The sequence below is a fragment of the Rattus norvegicus genome, chromosome 5 (genome assembly GCF_036323735.1).
Source record: "Rattus norvegicus strain BN/NHsdMcwi chromosome 5, GRCr8, whole genome shotgun sequence".
Lineage (NCBI taxonomy): Eukaryota > Metazoa > Chordata > Mammalia > Rodentia > Muridae > Rattus > Rattus norvegicus.
The window spans coordinates 29,870,252-29,892,450 of NC_086023.1; the positions used below are offsets into that span (position 1 = coordinate 29,870,252).

Genomic DNA, 22,199 nt, shown 5'->3' on the forward strand with positions numbered 1-22,199 from the left:
CTTATAAAAAGTGCTGATATTATAGACACTACTGAATTAAAAAATATTTAGCTTTTTATTTATTTTTTTAATTTTATTTTTCTTGGATATTTTATGTATTTATATTTCAAATGTTATTCCCCTTTCCCCCTCACCCATAATCCCTCCCCACTCCCCCTGCTTCTATGAGGATGCTCCTATTCCCACTCACCCCCTCCCACCTCAGTGCCCTGGCATCCCCTACACTGGGGAAACAAGCTTCACAGGACCAAGGGCCTCTCCTCCTATTGGTACCAGACAATGCCGTCCTCTGCTACATGCAGTTGGAGCCATGGGTCCCTCCATGTGTGCTCTTTGGTTGGTGGTTTAATCCCTGGGAGCTTTGGGGGTCTGGTTGGTTGATGTTCTTCCTATGGGTTGCAAACACCTTCAGCTCCTTCAGTCCTTTCTCTAACTCCTCCATTCGGGGTACATTTGGCTTTTTAGTTTTGGGAATTAAACTTGAGTCATTAGGCTCGCTCACCTGGCATGTTGAGCTATTTTCTGGCTTTTTTTAAAAAAATCAGAATGATAAATTGTGTTTCTGTCTGATGAAATTTATATGTAATTTATATGCAGTGCATAATGTTTATTTTGTACAGTCATGGAAAGGTGGCTATTTTATTAATAAGTTTTCTTAGAATGTCAGTACAATTAATTGTTTCTGTTTTTCTTAAAGGCATTGGATATAAATTCAAAGAGCTTGAAAATGTAGAAGAAGGCCAAACATTGATGCTTGGTGGGAAAGAAATAGAGATCCTGGGTACAGTCTCTGCTGAGGACTTCAATAGTGGCAAGTGTTTTCAGGCTGGAAGCGGAAGTCCTGCCGTCCCAAGTTCTCAGGCTGCCAGGAAATGCTTTTCTAACCCTTTCAAGAGTGTGTGTCAGTCAACTCAAGCAAGGAGAGACAGAGGGAATGACTGGCAAAATTGCAAACCTCGCTATGACCCATACACACCAAGTAAGAGTTCACAGGATTAAAGATAATCCAACTTTCTGTTTTAGCTGTTTAAAGACTTTTGCCGCAGACCACCCAGGGGAGTGTATCAGCAGAGGGACCAAGGCTTGGATTTTAGGTAGAGAACGGATTCGGAGCGACAGACAGACACAAACTGGAGGTGTGTGCTGCTGCGGAAAGCTTTACTTCTTGGCACAAATTTAAGCAGTTAGAACAGGTACATCATAATTGGCAGTCATCCAGCTCTTATTCATCACCCCACCAAATGTCCCTTGCAAGGAGGAAAGCAGAATGTACAGTCTAGAAAACAATTCTCAGCTGCAGACAATAGTTTAGAAAACTGCAGTTATACTGCCAGACTGGTGGGCACCAGATATGCATTCAACATTTACCTTTGTTTTAATAAAGTTTAAACTCTGTGTTTATGGCCCCTCAGAATAATATGGAAACTTTTGTAACCATTCTATAATTTCTTTTATTTCTTGTTCAATGTTAGTTTCTCTTTTCCTTCTAGTTAACTCTTGATAAGTTTGTTCAACTTGTTAGAACTTATCCATGGTCTTTCTAAAAGAGTCACTACTATTCTGAATCATGCTAAACAAAACTTTCCCAAAATGGGGAAAAGGCTATTCTGGAACAGTCATGTTGTTAGTAGCTACAATTGATTTCTCTCCTATTTACTGGGAGCTAATGGATACAGCAGTTGAATTCATCGCAGCCGTTGAGTTCATCAGGATCATGGTGGTGTGAGACGTTTCCGTCTCTGAACTTTCAGTTCCTGAGTCATCTAAAGGTCCACGACCATCTTTCCACACTGCTATGTTCTTAAAATCAGATATTGTTGACAGGCTTAAAGCTGCTAAGATCACCAAGGCTAGAACACAGAAGGCACCTCCACCACAAACACAGACCCCAGTCATCATCTGTTTGTAGGGGACACCAGGGACCTCCAGGAGGCCAAGCCGTTCCAGGCACAGGCCTCTGTCTGGATAGAAACGAAGCACAAGAGCTTCCTGTCGCACAGACTCCACTGGAGTGGGTGTGGCAGTTCCCGGTTTTTTGTTTTTAAGACGAAGCTCCAGGATATCTTGCCTGACGGTATGGAGGGACTTCAGGATCAGCATAAAAAGAATAGGGAAGATTAATAATACAACAGTCACGAGCCCTGACCCTACGGCTGTGCAGATGCAATACTGAATCCAATCCATAGGATTCAACGCTTTCAAACTTTTAGTAATCGATGCTGCAAGTTTATCTACCTTCCAGGCATCTAACTGTCTCTGACTCGTGGCTGAAATCTGTTCCTGTAATTGTTGCAAGTCATAAGAAATATTTGTATCCTTCCAGACTCCTAGCAAATGAGCTTTAGTTCTACTCCAGTTCTCTGATTCTTTATAAAGTAAAGGAGTCACACAGATAAAATGAAAACTACAATGACATCTGGTGGCAAGCCTGGTCTTAAGAGACTCAACATCTTGTCCTAATTCTAAAATTACCTCTTTTAAGGCATTTATTCTTGCTTCTAATTTTCTTCTAATTTTCTGTCAATAAGATGTTGTGCTGAGAGAGCCACAGAAATATTTCTATGTATTTCATTAACAAGAGTAGCTGTCTGCATCTCTTTAACTAAAGCTGTAGTGGGTACGGCAAAGGATGTTAGGATAGCAATCAATGCCAAAATTCCTAAAATTAAGGTGGCCACAAATCTCTTAGGTCTAATTAAGTCATTAATGGTTTCTAAAGCTTGTAATCCAGAATTATCAAACCAAGGATCGGAGCCAAAGTCTACGGGCAGCATAACATAAGCAGGTCGTTTTACAATCAACATAACAGCAATTTTTTTATCCAATCTAGAGGAAACACAGACAAAATACAGGCTTCATAAGTTACATGAAAAGATCCTCCACTATGCCTAATATTCACCATTTGTTTATGTCCAAACAACATAGCAAAAGGATACGCCACACAGGCCATCTCGGCAAGTGGCGAACTTACTTGTGCTTTCGGTTTTTGAAGCAGTACCATGTTAGTGCCGCTGCTAGACGAAACAGATCTGGATGTGCAGTAGTAAATCCTTTGTTTGAGTCCTTGTGGATCCAAACAGGCTCGACCCACCCTGGTGTGAACCATCTCCTAACTGGAGCATAGCCAGTGGGCTCATACCCTTCCAACCTCTGAGAATTATTTATTAAATATCCTAAATAATCATAATTTAGAGATGACACAGAAAAGTCCCAGATCTCATCTAAAGCACCTACTGGATGGAACTTGGTTCCTGAGTGAGGGGATCCACACTGTAGCCAATAGGATACGTATTCTCATCCCCCTCCCAAAATTCCTCTTTTTTATATTTTTGTACACAATGTGGGAGAAAGGGCATATGCTCTATCTTTTCATAAGTTTCATTAAAATTATGATATCCTAAGGTCTGAACCTGAATCTCCCAGATCCTCCTCCTACCTTCCTTATCCCTGGTTCCTCTACTGGATTGGAAGTTGCCTCCCGAGTGTCAGTCAGGAAAGTTAACAGGAAGACAGCCAGGCGGAGCGACTCCTTTCAAGGCGAAACCTATGGGCAGGGAGTCAGACCGCCCCGCAAAATGGAGAAATGGGGAGGAGGTTTTTCCAGATGATAATCTGGAGTTCTCCCGAGAATGTCAGAGAGATTAGTCATGACCTTAATGGCCACCTGACTGGATGTAAAAGCGGAGGTTTAGGAATATAAGCCCAGAAACTTTCTCCCGTGGCAGTCATGGGTTTTATTGCCAGTATTGTAAGACAGGCAAGGAAAATATTAGTAGCGGTCATTTCAGAATGAGCAGATGTTATGATATCCTTTGCTTCTTTAGTTAAATTCTTCAGCTGTGTCAGAGTTGGGGACTTCCTCTTCTCTGTGATCTCCTCTGGGGAAAGGCCCTGTAAGGCTGCTTGTGTTTTTCGCAGAGTCTGTTTCTGTCTGTGCCTTCCTCTTCTCGACAGCTGAACTCGGAGCCGGTCTGATGAGTCTGTTGGGGAGTCTGCATCCTGTGGAAACACACAAGCATAGCCTCGTCCTGAGGCAATTAAAATATCGGGGCCCTTCCAGGCTCCCGAAAGTAAGTCCTTCCACAGAACCAGAGGTTTGGGAATTGTACTTCCCGTTTCACCATGTCTTGTCACAGGAGTTACCCCTTCCTCACTTGTGTTCAAGTAATTTAGAACAAACAAAGCATGAATTAATAAGTGGTGAGGAGAGAGATATGAGTTAGCATTTTTTAATCTCTGTACTTGAGCTTTTAATGTCTGATGTGCTCTTTCCACAATTGCTTTTCCTTGAGAATTACATGGAATTCCAGTGCTATGTTCTATGCCCCGTGTGGCCAAAATTTCTTTAAGGATTTTGACACATAGGCTGGAGCACTGTCTGCCATTGGCTTTTTGGGTCTTCCTATATAAGCGAAGCTAGCACTTAAGTGTTTAATAACATCCTTTACCACTTCCCCTGTTCTTGTTGATGCATAAATCATATGTGAATGTGTCTACAGTGGCATGCACATAGGAGAGCCTTTCAAACTCAGGCATGTGAGTAACATCCATTTGCCATAACACTTGAGGCTTTAAGCCTCTGGGACTAACACCCATTTTCTGTACTGCCCCTGCAGGGGGACAGGTATATATTGGTTAACAATCTGCCGGGCCTGTTCCCGAGCTATGCCAAAGGCTCTTTTCAAAGCCAAAGCATTCTGATGATGTAAACTATGGTTCTCCTTAGCCTGTTCCAAGGCCGTAAAGATTCTGGTGTATGAATCTGTCAGCTCATTACCCTGAGCTAGGGGTCCAAGTAGTTTAGTATGTCCCCTTATGTGCCCACATAGAACTTATAAGTTCTACTCTGAATCAACTTTTGTAGTTTCATCAACAGGGGTAAAATAACTGAGTTTTCAGCTAGCAAGGCTGTCTCTATAGCTGGGAAAAGCCCAACTATATATTTAGAATCTGTATAAAGATTAAAAGCTTTATTAAACTCTTTAAAGGCCATTATCATAGCAATTATTTTTACTTGCTCTGCGATAGTCCCTGTAGGAGGAAGAGGTTTGTTCTACAGGTCAAGACTGTGGCCAGTCTTTTTCTGCTAAGCAGGTTCTATTTGCTCCCGTATCTAGGAGATCATTAAAAAGTTTTCCATTAATCCTTATTTTCTTAAAAGGCCTTTATTTTCCTACATCAGCTACCCAGGCCACCAAGTCTGAGGAACCAAATTGTCCCTGACCTCTCTCTGTCTTTATTTCAGGGTTAGGGAATCTTATGGAAGGTAACAATAATAGTTGGGCTATGCGTTGTCCTTTTCTTATTGTACAGGTCTCCCTTCCAGCTTTAACAATGACCTTAATTTCCCCTGTGAAGTCAGCATCTATAACTCCAGGCAAGACCTCAAGCCCTACTTTGTAATTAGAGCTCCTTCCAATAAGAAGACCCGTACACTCTTCAGGCAACATCCCTAGAACTGACATAGGGACCAGTGTGACACCATCTGTATTAGATAGTATCACATCTTGATTAGCGGCCAAATCTAACACTGCACTTCCTGGAGTTGCCCTTGGCAAATCATGAATAGTAAACTCTGGTTCTTCTGGATTTAATCCAGCTTTTGCTTCTGTAAAGCAGCCCTCTCTTTGTGTGGGGCTGAGAGGATGCCCCCACCTAGTTTTTTGATTGTTCTGGGTATCTTCTATTTTTATACCACCCTTGTTAAACTTAGTCTTGCGTTCATTCTTCCAGTGCCTTCCTCTTTGACACCTAGGGCAGAGTCCTGGTACTTGCTTTCTATTACTATCCTGTCTTCCTTGTTTTCCCTTCTTGCAGTCTTTCCTTATATGTCCTGTTTCCCCGCAGTCAAAGCATGTGGGTGGAGGTCTATTTTTTTCAACTCCACATGTCTGTTTTACAAAAGCGCTGAACTGTTGACCTTTCATCACTCTAGCATAGGCCATTCCCTGTACCACTGCTGGTGAGGCGTCCATACAGGCCTTTATATAGTTGTGAAGACTCCCTGATTTTCTTTTTTTTTCTTTTTGGAGCTGAGGACCGAACCCAGGGCCTTGCGCTTGCTAGGCAAGCGCTCTACCACTGAGCTAAATCCCCAACCTGACTCCCTGATTTTCTTATAGGTCTGATCAAGTCCTGATACAATGAGTTGGCATTTTCCCATGCTAATTGTTTTAATAAAATGTCTGTCCCCTCACTGGGGGGCAGCACCCCACTTATTGCCTCCTCCAATCGTGAGACAAATGTCTGATAAGGCTCCTCATTAGATTGCCTTATCCCTGATAAAGTAGTTCCCTTGGTCCCAGGAGGAGGAATGGGCCGCCATGCGAAGACAACATTAGCAGTAATTTCCTTCAATATTTGTTTTGGTATCGCCACCTGAGCATTAGGTGCTAGGAAGTACCCAGTCCCAAGTAGCATATCCATGGTAACCTTAGGACCTTCTTAGCATTAGCATACTTGTACACTGTGTCTTTTGATCTTTCCTCATAATCCGTTCTCCAGAGGACATAGTCCCCTGGGGCCAATGTAGCTCTAGCCGTCTGATGCCAATCATGCAGAGTCAACCATTGACTAGCCACCATGTCCACAATCATGTATAGGGGGCAGAAGCTCCCATCTGCTTAACAGCTGATTGTAATTCTTTTATGGTCTTAAGGAGAGGTTCCCACTCAGGCTCTTCGTCCTCACTGTCCAAATGATGTATCACAGGGAAGGCAAAAGGTAGCATCCCCTTCTTGCCTAGCCTGAGCAATGGCTCCCTGGAACCCTATAGGAGTAAGTAAACCTTTCTTCCTAGGAGCAGGCTTGGGCTTTGGCTTCCTCATGGACAGAGCTGTCCTGTCATGAGGATGATCCCTATCCTCACGGGGCTCATACCTAGAAGCCTCCTCCTCCAAGTCTTCCTCATCTTCTGTATCTAAGATGTCATTCTCCTTATCCTTTTTTTTTTTTTTTATTGCTGTCATATGACTTGGAGGTGACAGGAGCCGAGGGTACAGCTTCACGGCTCAGCAAAGCCGTCTCCTCTACTAAAAATTCCAAATCTATTTTGTTAAGTTAAAATATCTCTGATTTGTAGCCAGAGTGGATATGCTTGCTGAGGGATGGAGCCCTCCCCATTTTCTAAGGTGTACTTCTTCATCTCTTTTCCCACTCTCTTCCAATCAGGGAGAGTGAGACTTCCCTCCTCAGGGAACCAAGGTGAAAATGTCATAAGAAAGTCATAAAACTCCGAGGCTGTGTCTGAGACTTTCAGCCCCCGTTCCACCAACATGTGTTTTAGGACTGATAAAAATAATCTTTTACCTTTTGAGCTGGACTGCCCCATGATTTCACTTTGATTTCTCACCCTTAACCAACCTACCTTCGCTGGCGGGACTGCAGTTCCCTCGGTGAGAGCCTTTCTATTCTCTGGGAAAAAAAGAAGAATAGGGGGGGAAGAAAGAATTACCTGTCCAAGGGTCCCTGTTCCAGCGCCACTTGCCGCAGACCACCCAGGGGAGGTCCATCAGCAGAGGGACCAAGGCTTGGATTTCAGGTAGAGAACAGATTCGGCGCAACAGCACATGCCTCGAGTTTGTGTCTGTCTTACAACTACTTCTTGCTTGAGGAAGGAGCGTAGTCCCTTCCTATGAGAGACCACAAGATTCTCACTCTTCATCCACTGTTTGGAGAGAGGGCCTGGAATCCTGTGGTAGGAATTGCCTGTGGTGCCGTCAGTTCAAGTCTTCTGGAGTTGCTGCAGCCTTGGTGTCACAAAGCCAGAGCTCTGTGAGCATTACGCAGTGTGCTGGTCAGTTCTAATGTTAGTGCTAGCATCTGAGAAGAGGGAGCCAGAACTGAGAAATACCTCTGTAAGGCTGGCCTGTGTGCAAGTTCGTAGTGTGTTTTTAAAAATATTGGTGATGGATATCGGAGGGCCCAGCCAGGTGAGTAGTACCACTCCTAGCCTGGTGCTTCTGAATGTTGTGAGAAATCAGGCTGAGCAAGCCAGTAAGCGGCATTCCTTGATGGTTTCTGCATCCGTTCCTGCCTCCAAACTTGTGCCCCGAGTTCCTGCCCTGGCTTCCCTAATGATGAACTTAGAAGCTGTAAGGTATAATAACCCTTTCCTCCCAAGGTTGCTCTTGGTCGTGGTGTTTGCTCCATGACTCTGCTTGGGCACAGTAGGCTCCCTGTTGGGTTTCATATCTAGGGCCATCGGTTCTTGCAATGCAGCTGCTGTTCTGATTTGAACCTTTGAGATTAGGAGGGGTTTCTCAGGCTGTAGAGAAGGCATATACTGCTGACTGTATACTGACAATGTGGCCAAGCACAAAGAAGCAGGTTTAAGAAGGAATCCGGCTGGGGGATGGATTGAATGGATCATTGCTAACAGTGAACATAACTACGCTCCCATTCCATGACTATATGGATAAAGTAGATGTTTACTCAACATACTAGAATATTTTATCATCCTTTAGCATCTCTTTGTTCTTCCTTTTTTCTTTCTTGTTTATATATTGGATTGAATTAAGTTTTAACCACATTGTCAACATGCAAACATACTCTAAAAACAGTTTTGCTGGATTAATGAACTTCAGATTTATCAGTTGTTAGTCATCTTTCTGTTACGTTTGATTTACCTTTGGAGGATATTTTAGTGAATCCTTTAAGCTGTATTACCTTATTTCTATAAACAGATTATCATTTATTTGATGGTTAATTCATGCTGCTTTGCAAATACTCATGAATTTGACATTCATGAATGTAATAGTTAGCCTTCAGCAAATAATGATGGTTAAGTCAATGGGAAATTTGTCATTCTCAGTTCTGACTAATGCTAATAGAAGTGGTGGTCACCATCGGTTTGTACAGGCTTTAAGATAAAAGTAAAGGCAACCTTTACTTTGAGCTTGGGGAAGGGAGTCTTCACAGAATGAGAATCTGAACACTGGTAAGTGCATCTTGTCAATTCTAATCATGCCTTCAGTGGGAGTGGCTCTCTGTTCTGAGGATGGAGGGCTGTGCTTACTGAACTCCTTCTTAGACAGAAGTGAATTTCAGCATCTGGAGCCCTGCAGAGCACACAAAGTTTATAACTTCCTCCCCCCTTCCTTCCTCTCCCATCCCCACCCTGCTCTCCTGTTCCCTTCTTTTTTCCCCTTTTGGCCTTGAACTTCCCTTTTCCTTCTGCCTCTGGAGTACTAGGATTACAGGTGTGTGTTCATTTCTATGTATACACACACACACACACACACACACACACACACACACACAGAGAGAGAGAGAGAGAGAGAGAGAGTTCACCATAAATGATGGCGAGCAGTAGTTCTGGTGTAGAAACAACAGGGATGAAATAATGTTGTTCTGACAGTGGTTTCCCTTTATACTTATTTTTAAGATGCCCTTGTTATGCCTCGACCAGACAAGAGTCACCAGTGGGCGTTTAATAGGAGCTGCCTTCCTACTGTGGATGTGGTGATAGACCCTCACCTTGTACGTCACCTCCGACCACACCAGAAAGATGGGGTCGCCTTCCTCTATGAGTGTGTGATGGGAATGAGGTAGGGAAATAAATGGTAACAAGTAGCTTTTTTGAGAAGAATGTGATAGAGTGAACTTCAGGTCTGCACTGTAAATGTCACTTGGTAGGAGCGGCAGTTGGTACTAAGTGTGTGCATTCCACAGTGGTCCTTGGTGGAAACTGGTGCTAGGTGTCCTGGTGAGAAGTAGATCAGGAGCAAGGACCTTAAGTAGCTCTGCCCTACATAACCCTTTTAATTTAGTCTTTTATCAGTAGTAGTTCACTTGTTCTCACAAAAGGAACTGTAAGTTCCACAGAAAGCTCTGTAAGTTAGGTAGGGAGAATATCAGGCTTATTTTATAGACAATGGTAAGAATAGAGAGATTTACTTTCCCAGTTATACAGATAGTAAGAGGTGGTATTAGTTACAGTGTGGGAATGATGGTCCTTTAGTTGAAGGCTCTTTTCTCTAAACCATTTGACTTCTAATAGGTACTTCATGCACACCCCCCAGTACCTCCACACACATAATTTATTGTGTGTGCACATATACACACATACATATAAGCCTTTTCGTGCCGTGCACTGAGCCCAAGGCTTTGCACACACTTTTCTAACCTCACCCAGTCTTTTCATCTACTCCTCACTTTCACATTTTATAGGCTTCAACAAAAGATCTAGTTCCAAACTTAGCCGTGCTAGCCCATGCTTCTCACAAACATGGCTACAAAAGTATGTTTTTGGAAAGCACCATTTTTTGGCGTGGGGCTCACGTGAGCATCAGCGATCTGAAGTCATGTTAGTGACTGAGGAAGCTGAAGAGAACTCAGGAAGGAATGTTACACTGCATGGGTGCATCTTAGTTCCCTTCAGACTTTGTTTCCATGAGGAGGTTCTACAGAGCTGACTGGAAGTGATGCTCGAAGCTCGAAGTTTGTTCATCCTTTTCATGTGTGTTCCTGTGTGTGTACGTGCACTGTGCGCCTACCATGTGGACACCGGAAGTCAATTTCAAGTGTCGTTTCTATCTTGGTTTTTTGTTTGTTGTTGATGTTTTGGAGTTATGGTCTCCTAGTGACCCAGACTTGCTGATTTGGCAGACTGGCTGGCCATGAGCCCTGGGAATCTGCCTGTCCCTGTCTCTACTGCCCGGACATTACAAGTGTGTCCCACCATGCCTGGCTCTTTATGTGGGTTGTGAGATTGAATTTAGGTTTTTATCTGTGTTGCTGATGAAACCATTTCTCCAAACCCTGTTTATTAGTTCTTATTCCTAATAGAGAAATACAACTAAGCCAACAAACTCTCTATGTTTTTGGTAATATCCTTAATTCCATTGGCCATTGTAACTTTTTAATATCATTATCTATCTAAGAACTTAAAATATAAAGCAGTATAAAAATGTATGATTTTGAAAGTATTCTTTAATGACTTCATTTTAAGTTGTATTATTGTAGGACATCAGACATTTTCTAAGCTATTTTGGTTGAGGACTTCATTGTCTGTCAGAGAGTGATACATTTTGATTGTAGAATGTGTTTATTTTAAACAATTTCTTGCTGCCTAAAGTTTCAGTGTATTTTGAATTGTTTTGATATAGTAAAATGATTAAATGTTCAAATGTTAGTGATGAGACGTGTAGCTATGGTTAGATTATCCCAATGTAGATATAAAATTGTAATTAATTTCTAGTATTCAATTATATCTAGTGACAGTAATAGAGGTTTTATATTCAGATTTTTAACTTCAGATTCATGTTTTGGTAATTAGTTCACAATACATAATGGTTATAATTGTTAAAGACTCAAAACTGGTAGGATGTTATCAGCTAGATGAAACACTAAACTAGTCTGCAGGGTCATTATTACCAGTTTCCTGTTCTTGATGATATCAGGGCATGAAACATTTTCCCATTGTGATTCAATGCAGTTTAATTATTTCTAACAGAGCAGTTGGCAAATGTGGTGCCATTCTTGCTGATGAGATGGGATTAGGGAAAACCCTGCAGTGTATCTCGCTCATCTGGACCCTCCAGTGTCAGGGGCCTTACGGGGGCAAGCCAATAGTAAAGAGGACACTTATTGTTACCCCTGGAAGCTTGGTGAATAATTGGAGAAAAGAATTTCAAAAATGGCTGGGAAGCGAAAGGATCAAGATATTCACTGTTGATCAGGTAAGGGGTTTTTAAAGGTTTAAGTCCTAAATGTTCTTAAAATAGCTAGCCTTTTAGCTTAGTATAGTTCTTAGCTTTTTGAGTGTGTGGAATTCCACAAGCCCCTTGCATAGAAATGGAGTTTTGACCTACATTTTGATTTTGAGTTGTTACCAGATGATTACCTTTGGTTCCCCAGAGTCACGTGTTCAGGTGTTGACTCTCAGTGTGCAAGTGTTCATTTTCTTGTCATGTGGTTATGCACTGCCATAAGTTGGGAACGCAGCTGGGCATATGTCTATAATCCTAGAATTTTGAAAGTTCATACAAGAGGATCCAGAATTTGAGGCCAACCTCAGCTATACAATGAGATCTAGCCTGTTATATACATAACTACATATATGTGTTATGAATTCATGTAATATTTTGTACATTATAGTTTAGCCTAATTTACTTTAAATGTGCTTAAAACAGTTATATTAGTTTGTACCTCAAAAAACTCAGGTTTTATATGTGGGCAGGTGAATCAAGATGACACTGAGTTGGATTACTGGGGACTAAGAAGTTTATTAGAAGTGTTGTTAATGACTTAGAGAGACAGAGACAACAGCGTGACTCTGAGGAGAGTTCGGTCCCCAGCACAAAAAAGCATCATGGCAGTGTCTCTGAAGAGAATCAAAGTCCAAGGGGCAGAAGAAGAAGTCTCTTTATAACTTTTCAGGAGGAGGAGGTTCATAGGCAGGAGGCATGGAGTGGGTCAGGGACAGTATGGGAACCCCTTTGTTGTAGACTCACTAGACAACACTTGTCAGCTGAGGTGCCATGGTGAGACTGTTCACAGTCAGTGTGGGGTGGGGGGCTCAGCAGAGACTGGCTGCTAACATCGTCTGTAATCACCTTACAAAAACCTATTTTATAAGAGGGTGTTGAATATCTTTTTTGTTTTTCTGAATATTGAGAAAACAGAATGGCTTTATGTACCATTTTCAAATCAAAATACCAGAAGTCAACCATCAGAAGTCACTCAGGAGCTTGTAATGCTTTAGGAGATAGGGCATTGGAGGGTGGCTAGGATTAAAGTCATAAGGATGGAGCTCTGTGGAGATTAGTATGCTGGTACTAAAGGAAGGGAGATGAGATAGATCCTCCCCTCTTCACTATGAGAGCCACACTTCCCAGTGAAACTCAGGAGAAAGGGAAGGCTTTTTATGCTAACAGTCGAGGTCTTACTAGTCTGGCTGTGGTCTGGTTGGTATTACCTGAGACCGTTGTGTTATGGTCAGCTCCATGGGGCTTTGGCGATGCCGAGGAGGTTCTGTTGCTGGGTGTGCGGGTGTAATTTTGTCCTTTGACTTAAGAGATTGTCGTGGGATCTAATGCAGTTGTAGGGGAGAGAAACCCAGGAGAGCTCAGAAGGAAGGAAAAAACAAAATGAGTATACCAGAGTCCATGGCTGCAGCCAACTTCACTGATGGGCCGGTCTTGGCTTCCCATCCCAATGAGAGGTCATTGCTGTTGTTCAAGCCTTCTTAGTGCAGCCCAACAGGACCAAGACAGGAAGGGCTAATGTGATAGCTGGTTACTGGTTACTGGCTAATGTGATAGCTGGTTACTGGTTACTGGCTAATGTGATAGCTGGTTACTTGTGGGCAAAGTATGTTGCTTAGATTTGATTATATAGTTTCTGTCTATGGTTTGTTAACTATTATTTTTTTCTCTTTAGGACCATAAAGTCGAGGAGTTTATCAATTCTGCATTTCACTCTGTTCTTATCATCAGTTATGAAATGTTACTTCGTTCTCTAGATCGAATTAAGACCATAACATTTGGCCTTCTGATTTGTGATGAGGGGCACCGGTTGAAGAACAGTGGTATTAAGACAACAGCAGCCCTTTCTAGCCTCTCTTGTGAGAAGAGAGTAATTCTGACTGGTTAGTAGTCACATTGGGGAAGATGGGGTGGAATTTTTGGTTAATGAACCTTTACAGTCTGTAATCTGATGCTTAACATAAAAAGAACTGGCGATGTTGGGGGAATTCATATGAATAAGCCTATGTTAGTTGATTATCAGTCTTCAGATCCCTGAGCACTTTCCTGCAGCCCTGTTTCTGCCTTTTGAGGAATGAATTTAATGTATCATAGCAAAGCATGAGGCTGATGGGGCTGGACTGGGCGTGCTTGGTTTCTCAGTCTGCCAGTGAAGTGCGCAACTTGGGAAAGTAATTAACTTCTTGGCTCCTCGATTTCCTTGTCTGTGAAATAGAGATAATGGCGTCATGTTACAGAGTTGTCCTGAGGCCCAGAGGAGTTGATCCCTGTGAATGTAACTCAGTTATGTGGTAGACATTTTGTCTTGCACACGCAGCCTTGTTTTATCTCTGCTTCGTGTGTATATGTGTGGGTGTGCACATGCTTTGGAGGTCAGAGGGCACCTTATAGGAGTCTGTTCTATACTCCCACTGCGTGGGTCCCAGGGATGGAACTCAGGTTGTGAGGCTTGGCCATGACTCTTTCCCTGCTGAGCCATCGTTCTGGGCCTGTTTTTTGTTTTGTTTTGTTTTAATCTAGTCAATTAAAGTTGAAAATAATTTTGGCATCAAGTATCATATATACTTTGATGCCAGTGTTTAGTAGATAACCAATCAATGTTTCTATGTAATAATAACATAAAAATTGGATAGTAGAGAAGCTGGTGTTTAGTACTTAGAAAATTCTCTTTTAAAGGAAATGGAATTGGAGAAATGCGAAGCAGAGTCTAGGTGATTCCCATGTCTTTGAGGAACAGAGAGGAGTCTTCCGACTTCATGCTCAGCCTTGGGTCTTGAGAGCCTTTAGACTGGAGGAACAATGGGAAAGGGACTGGATTTGGCTTTACTATGTGGTTATTTTTCCTCCCCATTCAGCATGAGGCTAGTATTGCAGCTATAAAACAGAAAAGATTAGCTCTGGGGGGTGGGGGCAAGATGGGTGTGAAGAAGGGCTTTGGAAAGAACGGCAGGCACTGAGACAAAGTTCTTTCCTCACTCACTGGACTTCCCAGGAGTGGGCAGCCGATTCCCATCCTCAGTCAGAGCCTTACTGCGAAGTCAGTGTTCCGAATTAAGTTGGATTTCATCAGTAGAAAATGGATTCTGGGATTTTGTTTAGAAGGAATGTTCTGTTGGTAGCTTGCTTCAGGAGGTATTGCCACTGTCCTTTGTGCCTTACTTTGTCAAGCTTGAGGCCTTTTTTTTTTTTTTTTTTTTTTCTTTCCTGCTTTTGTCACTTGCTCCTAGAGTTGTAAATTTGGATAAAAATTAGTACTAACTAACATCTTAAATTTAAAAAAGTATGTAAGTTTTTTTTAATGTCTTTAGAATTGTCTGAATCAATCCATCTTTATCTATCATTTTGTGTTCTAGGAACTGAACCTAGGATTTATTTTATTTTTCTTTTTGGTTTTTATTGACAATAGATTCTTTATAATATATCCTGATTATAATTTCTCCTCCCTCTACTTCTCCAAGTTCCCATCCTCTCCCAATCCACTCCCTTTCTGTCTCATTGGAAGAGAATAGGCTTCTACAAGATAGCAACCACACACGACAAAGTAGAATATAATAAGATTGAAGCAAAAGCTGTCATACTGAACTGAACACAACAATGCAAGAGGAGGAGGACAGTCCTAAGAGCAGGCACAAGAGTCAGAGACCCAGTTGTTCTGTTCAGGAGTCCCACAAAAATGCTAAGCTGATAGCTATAGCAGAGAACATAGTGTGGGCCCGCGTGGGCCCTGTGCTTGCTGCCCCAGTGTCTGCGCTCATGTGTTCCTTGCTTACTTGATCCAGAGGGACTTGTTAAGCAAGCTCTCTGTAACTGAGATAGATCTTTGGATCATTCTTGTTTTTTCTAATTATAGGGCCTTTTGCTCTAATGTGATGGTTTAGCTTCTGTGAAGTACATGTTTGCAAATGAGTGTGTGCAGTGTCACATAGCGATTGGGTCTCAGTTATCCATAGTAGAAGTTTTGATTTTGTTTCCTACTATATTTTAGATCATTGATATGGAAAGTATTCAGTTGGTATTGACTAGAAATAGGCTAAGAATTAGCTGTCTAACAGGGTTGCTGTAATGAAAAGCCGCAGTCTGTGGCTTAAACAATGCTTTCCTTGTGGTCGTCAAGACCAGAAGTCCAGTGCTTAGGTATGCTATGTGGATTGACTTCTGACCCTCACAGCCAAAGGAGCTACTCTTCCACTCCTGACTTACAGGCGATGGACTGCTATAAATATCTTTTTCAGGGGTACTCAAGGGAGGAGGTGGGTTCAGATGTGAGCAGCCAGACTCGGGCCTGTGCTCAGCCATTTTGCTGAAACCAGATGCACAACTTCATGTGATGATCACTGTTTTAAGCTTTGGTTTGGCTGTTCCTCTAGTTGTTGGGTGTTTGCTTGTATTTATGCTCTCAGAAAGAAGGGACAAGTTTCTATAGAGACCTGTGATTGTAAGACAGATTCAGCTACTCATCACTGTTCTCTCTCCTTAGGTACCCCAGTTCAGAATGATTTGCAAGAGTTTTTTGCATTAGTTGATTTTGTTAATCCAGGAATCTTAGGGTCTCTGTCATCTTATAGGAGGATATATGAAGAGCCCATTGTTATGTCAAGAGAGCCTTCTGCTTCCAAGGTATAACTTACTTTAATGATTCCTTTTTAAAGAGCAGTATGTCTGGAAGAATTATAGTTTTGGTATTCATTTATATACTTTATTTTATTAAATCTAAGATCACTATTCTATATATCACTAAAGAGAACATGACTAAAATTGCAAGGAAAACATTGATTGTTAAAAAGCATCCTAGAGGTTGAGGCAGGATTGCTGCAAATTCTTGGGGAGGTTAGACCGAAAAGTATGACTATATTTAACACACACACACACACACACACACACACACACACACACATGCATACATACATATACTCACATATACATGCATGCACACATACACACATATACACAAACATACACACACACACACACACACACACACACACACACAGAGCAGGGGTAGCAGACACCAAGCAAAGGCAGGTATGAGTCGAGGCCAGCAGCCTGATCTACATAGTGAGTTCCGGGATAGCCAGAGCTGTATAGTAGGAACTCTCATGCACCCCAACTCCACACACCAAACAAACAACCCTCCCCCACCAAATCTGACTTTATTAGTTTGTTTGTTGTTGTTGTTTTGGAAACAGTCTCCCGTAGCTAGTCTGACTTTGAACTGGTCCACCTATTTCCGCAGTGCAGGGTTTACAGATGTGTGCCACAGACAGTTTTAGTGGGTGCTACTAAGTGGATCAAACCGAAGGCTTCTTGCATGTGCGACAGGCAGTCTAAAATTGGAGCAACATCTCTAGTGGTACATCTTGTTCTATGGAAGTTAAATTATAAAGGTAATTTGTCAACATATAGTTTAAAAACCACTTTACATGAATCAGCAACAGTACAAATAATGGCTTATGAAAAATGTTCATGGTATATTGTATAAAAATAATATTAGTCACTTAATTGATCTGACAGGGTCCTGTTTGGTTGGTTTTTTGAGGCAGGGTTTATTATGTAGCCCAGTTTGGGCTACACAGTCTAGACCAGGTTGTCTTTCAACTTACAGATCCACCTGTTCTGTCTATTCTATTTTTTTTCTCCATCTTTATTAAATTTTGTATTTCTTATTTACATTTCAATTGTTAGCCCCTTTCCCAGTTTCCAGGCCAACATCCCCCTAGCCCCTCCCCCTCCCCTTCTATACGGTCTTCCCCTCCCCATCCTCCCCCCATTACCGCCCTCCCCCCAACAATCACGTTCACTGGGGGTTCAGTCTTGGCAGCACCAAGGGCTTCCCTTCCACTGGTGCTCTTACTAGGCTATTCATTGCTACCTATGAGGTCAGAGTCCAGGGTCAGTCCATGTATAGTCTTTAGGTAGTGGCTTAGTCCCTGGAAGCTCTGGTTGCTTGGCATTGTTGTTCATATGGGGTCTCGAGCCCCTTCAAGCTCTTCCAGTTCTTTCTCTGATTCCTTCAACGGGGATCCCATTCTCAGGTCAGTGGTTTGCTGCTGGCATTTGCCTATGTATTTGCCATATTCTGGCTTTGTCTCCCAGGAGAGATCTACATCCGGTTCCTGTCAGCCTGCACTTCTTTGCTTCATCCATCTTATCTAGTTTGGTGGCTGTATATGTATGGGCCACATGTGGGGCAGGCTCTGAATGTGTGTTCCTTCTGTCTCTGTTCTAAACTTTACCTCCCTATTCCCTGCCAAGGGTATTCTTGTTCCCCTTTTAAAGAAGGAGTGAAGCATCTGCATTTTGTTCATCCTTGAGTTTCATGTGTTCTGTGCATTTAGGGTAATTCGAGCATTTGGGCTAATAGCCACTTATCAATGAGTGCATACCATGTGTGTTTTTCTGTGATTGGGTTACCTCACTCAGGATGATATTTTCACCCTTTCCCCTTAAAGCAGAACTTCTGGATAGACCTGAGTGGGGCTCTCTTTTTTTTTTTTTTTTTTTTTTTTTGGTTCTTTTTTTTCGGAGCTGGGGACCGAACCCAGGGCCTTGCCCTTCCTAGGCAAGCGCTCTACCACTGAGCTAAATCCCCAACCCCAGGATGATATTTTCAGTTCCATCCATTTGCCTATGAATTTCATAAAGTCATTGTTCTGTCTATACTATTAAGTGCTGGGATCATAGGCATGTTGCCACCACACCCAGCCCAGTCCAACACATATTTTAAATACTGTAAGTGAGTCAAAGGTTAGGAGGTATACACTGAGGACTACAAAGATGAACCAGAATGACTAGATCTTTCTCTTCGTGAAGTTTTGTTGTTTGAGATTGTGTTTCTTGCTACAAATAATGACATATCGTTGCATATTTATACAGAGACGTGCTATCTAAAAATATATATCTTGACACCATTACTTTACAATTTTACTTTTTTGTGTATAGATGCATGGTAAGGCATGTGTGTGGTTGGAGGACAACTTTGGGAAGCTGGTTGTTGCTGTCATGAGGATTATGGGTTCCTGGGATTATCCCTGAGTCAGCATTCTTTACTGACTGAGCCATCTCACCAGCTCAGCCATAGTTGACTTTGGTTGATTAAAATAAACTTTAGATATCTTATTGTTCAGTACAGAACTATAGTTTCTATCTTTTCTTTAAGAGCTCTATTTAATAAAATTAAACTCTTAAAAATAAGGAGAGTTTTCTTATACAGGAATATGTATAATCATATATATATACATATGTTTTAAATTTCCCTGTTAAGGTTTATATGGTCAAAAGAATCTATAGAGAATGTTTTATTAATATTATATTTTGACTTAAAATATACAATTTTATAAAGAACAGTTAAATGATTTTTGAAGTGTCAACTGTCTATGCTAGTAAATTAAAAGAAAAACCTTTTCTTTATTTGGTCAGAGTTTTATATCTGCACACAACATATTTTGGTCATACTCACTAATACCATCTCCCTGCCAGTTCCTTGTGGATTGATAGCTCATGCCCCTCTTCCCACTTCATGTCTTTTTTCTTTTTTAAAAAAATATTATTTATTTTACGTATATGAGTACACTGTCGCTGTCTTCAGACACACCGGAAGAGGGCATCAGATCCCATAGAGATGGTGTGAGCCACCATGTGGTTGCTGGGAATTGAACTCAGGACCTCTGGAAGAGCAGTCAGTGCTCTTAACCGCTGAGCCATCTCTCCAGCCCATCTTTTTTGCTTTGTAAACAACTCACTGAACCCATTAGTGTAACCCATATATGTCTAGATGGGCTTGGGCTCCTCACCATGCTGCATGTTGACGGGTTGGTCTTGTGACTCCTCCCGACAAGGATCAGGGACTATTGCAGAAGACAGAACTAGAGGCTAGGGAGGATCAGGGCCAATCAGTATCTTCTGGTTATGAAAGGACTGTTCTGAACAGACTCATGACTCACAGCAGCCTTGGTTTCTGTTCCGGATCAAGCCAGTCAGTAGTCCATTATGGAGGGGCCCATGCATCCCTACCCTAGCTGAGGAGCTAATGACAGTTGGTGGCTTCTGCGAGAGGGATAATCAATCTTTACAGCTGTGGCACCTGGCAAGTCCCCTGTGTTCCAGCAGGTGACCGACACCCATCATTACATCGGTAGCACCAATTGGAGTTGGTGGTTGACTTAAGCCACTTTTTTATTGCTGTGAAGAGATGTGTAGAGATGCTATGACAATCAATTCTTATAAAAGAAACTATTTAATTAGAGGCCTGCTTACAATTTCAGAGATTTAGTCTGTTGTCATCATGGCAGGGAGTGTGGTGTCGGGCATGGCAGACATGGTGCTGGAGAAAGTAGTCGAGAGCTGTATCCTGATCCACAGACGGGATGGCGTGGTGGGGGGAGGGAGGGAGAGAGAAGAAGGGGGGGAGAGAGAGAGGGAGAGAGAGAGAGCGGTAGATAGATAGGTAGGTAGGTAGGTAGATAGACAGGGGACATGGAGAGAAAGAGATAACTTCTCCAAGACCATACCTCCTGATCCTTCTAATCCTCTCAAATAGTGCTACTCCCATTAACTAAACATTTAAACACATGCTTGTGGGGGCCATTCTTATTCAAATCACCAGTGGTTTTCTTTTTTAAAGGACAAGAAACTGGGGTGGGGAATTGGGTTCACTGGGAGGAGTTAGTGGGAAGAGTAGGGGGAGAATATGATAAAAATACATTATGCATATGTAATTCTCAAAGAATTAATAAAAAGTATGTATTTTAAAATGTTGTGATGGAGTTTTGCTTTGTTTTTTTCCAGTGGTAGGAATTGATCCCAGGGTCCTGCACATACTGTGCTATTGAGTTAGACTCCCAAATACCAAGGTTGGGTTCTCTATCCCCATGCATGTATTTCGTTTCTACTTTTGAGAAAGGTCTAATGTAGTCGTCTGTGTTGTAATCTCAGCCTCTGGAGGCAGAGCAGGAAGCGTGAACTCATGAGCAGACTCTGCAACATGGTGAGCATCAGGTCAGCTTGAGCTCTTGTGGTGGGACTTGGTCTCTAAAGCCACCCCTTTCTCCCCTAAAAACTGAACTAATGATGCTTTCTTATTCCACAATATCTAATGTTCATTTTAATCATAATTATAGGTGTTTTTGTACATAACCACTTTGTACGTCTGCTCTTTCTTCTGTAGGAAGAGAGAGAGTTAGGGGAGAGAAGAACAACTGAGCTCACACGCCTCACTGGATGTTTCATCCTTAGAAGAACTCAGGAGGTCATCAATAAATATCTCCCCCCTAAGATAGAGAACGTAGTCTTTTGCCGACCAGGAGCACTGCAGATTGAGCTTTACCGAAAGCTGCTGAGTTCTCAATCTGTCAGGTTCTGTCTGCAAGGCCTTTTGGGAAATAGTGCTCACCTCATTTGCATAGGCGCCCTGAAGAAGCTATGCAATCATCCTCGCCTCTTGTTCAGCTTTGTGAAGGTGAGTCTGAGTCTGAGGTGAGGTGAGGAGAGTCTGAGTCTGAGTCTGAGGTGAGGTGAGGAGAGTCTGAGGTCTGAGTTTGAGGTGAGGTGAGGAGAGTCTGAGTCTGAGTCTGAGGTGAGGAGAGTCTGAGGTCTGAGTTTGAGGTGAGGTGAGGAGAGTCTGAGTCTGAGGTGAGGTGAGGAGAGTCTGAGGTCTGAGTCTGAGGTGAGGTGAGGAGAGTCTGAGGTCTGAGTTTGAGGTGAGGTGAGGAGAGTCTGAGTCTGAGGTGAGGAGAGTCTGAGTCTGAGGTGAGGTGAGGAGAGTCTGAGGTCTGAGTTTGAGGTGAGGTGAGGAGAGTCTGAGTCTGAGGTGAGGAGAGTGAGTCTGAGGTGAGGTGAGGAGAGTCTGAGTCTGAGGTGAGGTGAGGAGACTCTGAGGTCTGAGGTGAGGTGAGGAGAGTCTGAGTCTGAGGTGAGGTGAGGAGAGTCTGAGTCTGAGGTGAGGTAAGGAGAGTCTGAGGTCTGAGTTTGAGGTGAGGTGAGGAGAGTCTGAGGTCTGAGTCTGAGGTGAGGTAAGGAGAGCTGTGCGGCCTGGAGCCCAGAAGCTGACTTGTGCTGGGCTCGAGTGGGGTTTGTGAGGCAGCCCTCCTGTCTGGTTCTGTCGCAGAATCTCTCCAGCATTGGCCATGGCTTCTCCCTTCCTATTTTATGTTAACATATTCATTTCTGTGATGCTAACACATACAGAACTGAGCATTAAATAGTTTATTTTTCTTTTTATAAAAGTAATACATTATTGTTGCAGAAAATTTGGAAAGCTCAGAAAGTCCACAAAAGAAAACAAGCAGCTGGTGTGGAGCTGGCGCTTGCGGTCCTCACCTGTGGGAGGCTGAGGGGGAATCGCTCTGACCTTAAGGTCGGCCTGGGCTGCAGAGTCAGGTTCTGTTGCAGAACAGAAACAAAAATAAAAATCATTGTATAGTCTCCAACTAGAAAAACCGCATTTTGGTATTATGGATAGCACTAGCTAATAGTTGTTATTCTTTGTATAGCAAA

The 22,199-nt window shown here is 42.5% G+C and overlaps 1 protein-coding gene across 3 annotated transcripts in view; it reads left to right on the top strand.

Moving 5' to 3' along the window:
- Positions 1-22,199, top strand: part of Rad54b (RAD54 homolog B) — a 72,503-nt gene that overhangs the window by 40,787 nt on the left and 9,517 nt on the right. For 2 of the 3 annotated variants that reach the window (NM_001191755.3, XM_039109802.2), the window contains 6 exon segments: positions 698-979; positions 9,386-9,548; positions 11,456-11,681; positions 13,384-13,591; positions 16,186-16,325; positions 20,872-21,162. In NM_001191755.3, the coding sequence (NP_001178684.2) occupies positions 698-979; positions 9,386-9,548; positions 11,456-11,681; positions 13,384-13,591; positions 16,186-16,325; positions 20,872-21,162 (1,310 nt within the window). 3 annotated transcript variants of the gene reach the window in all.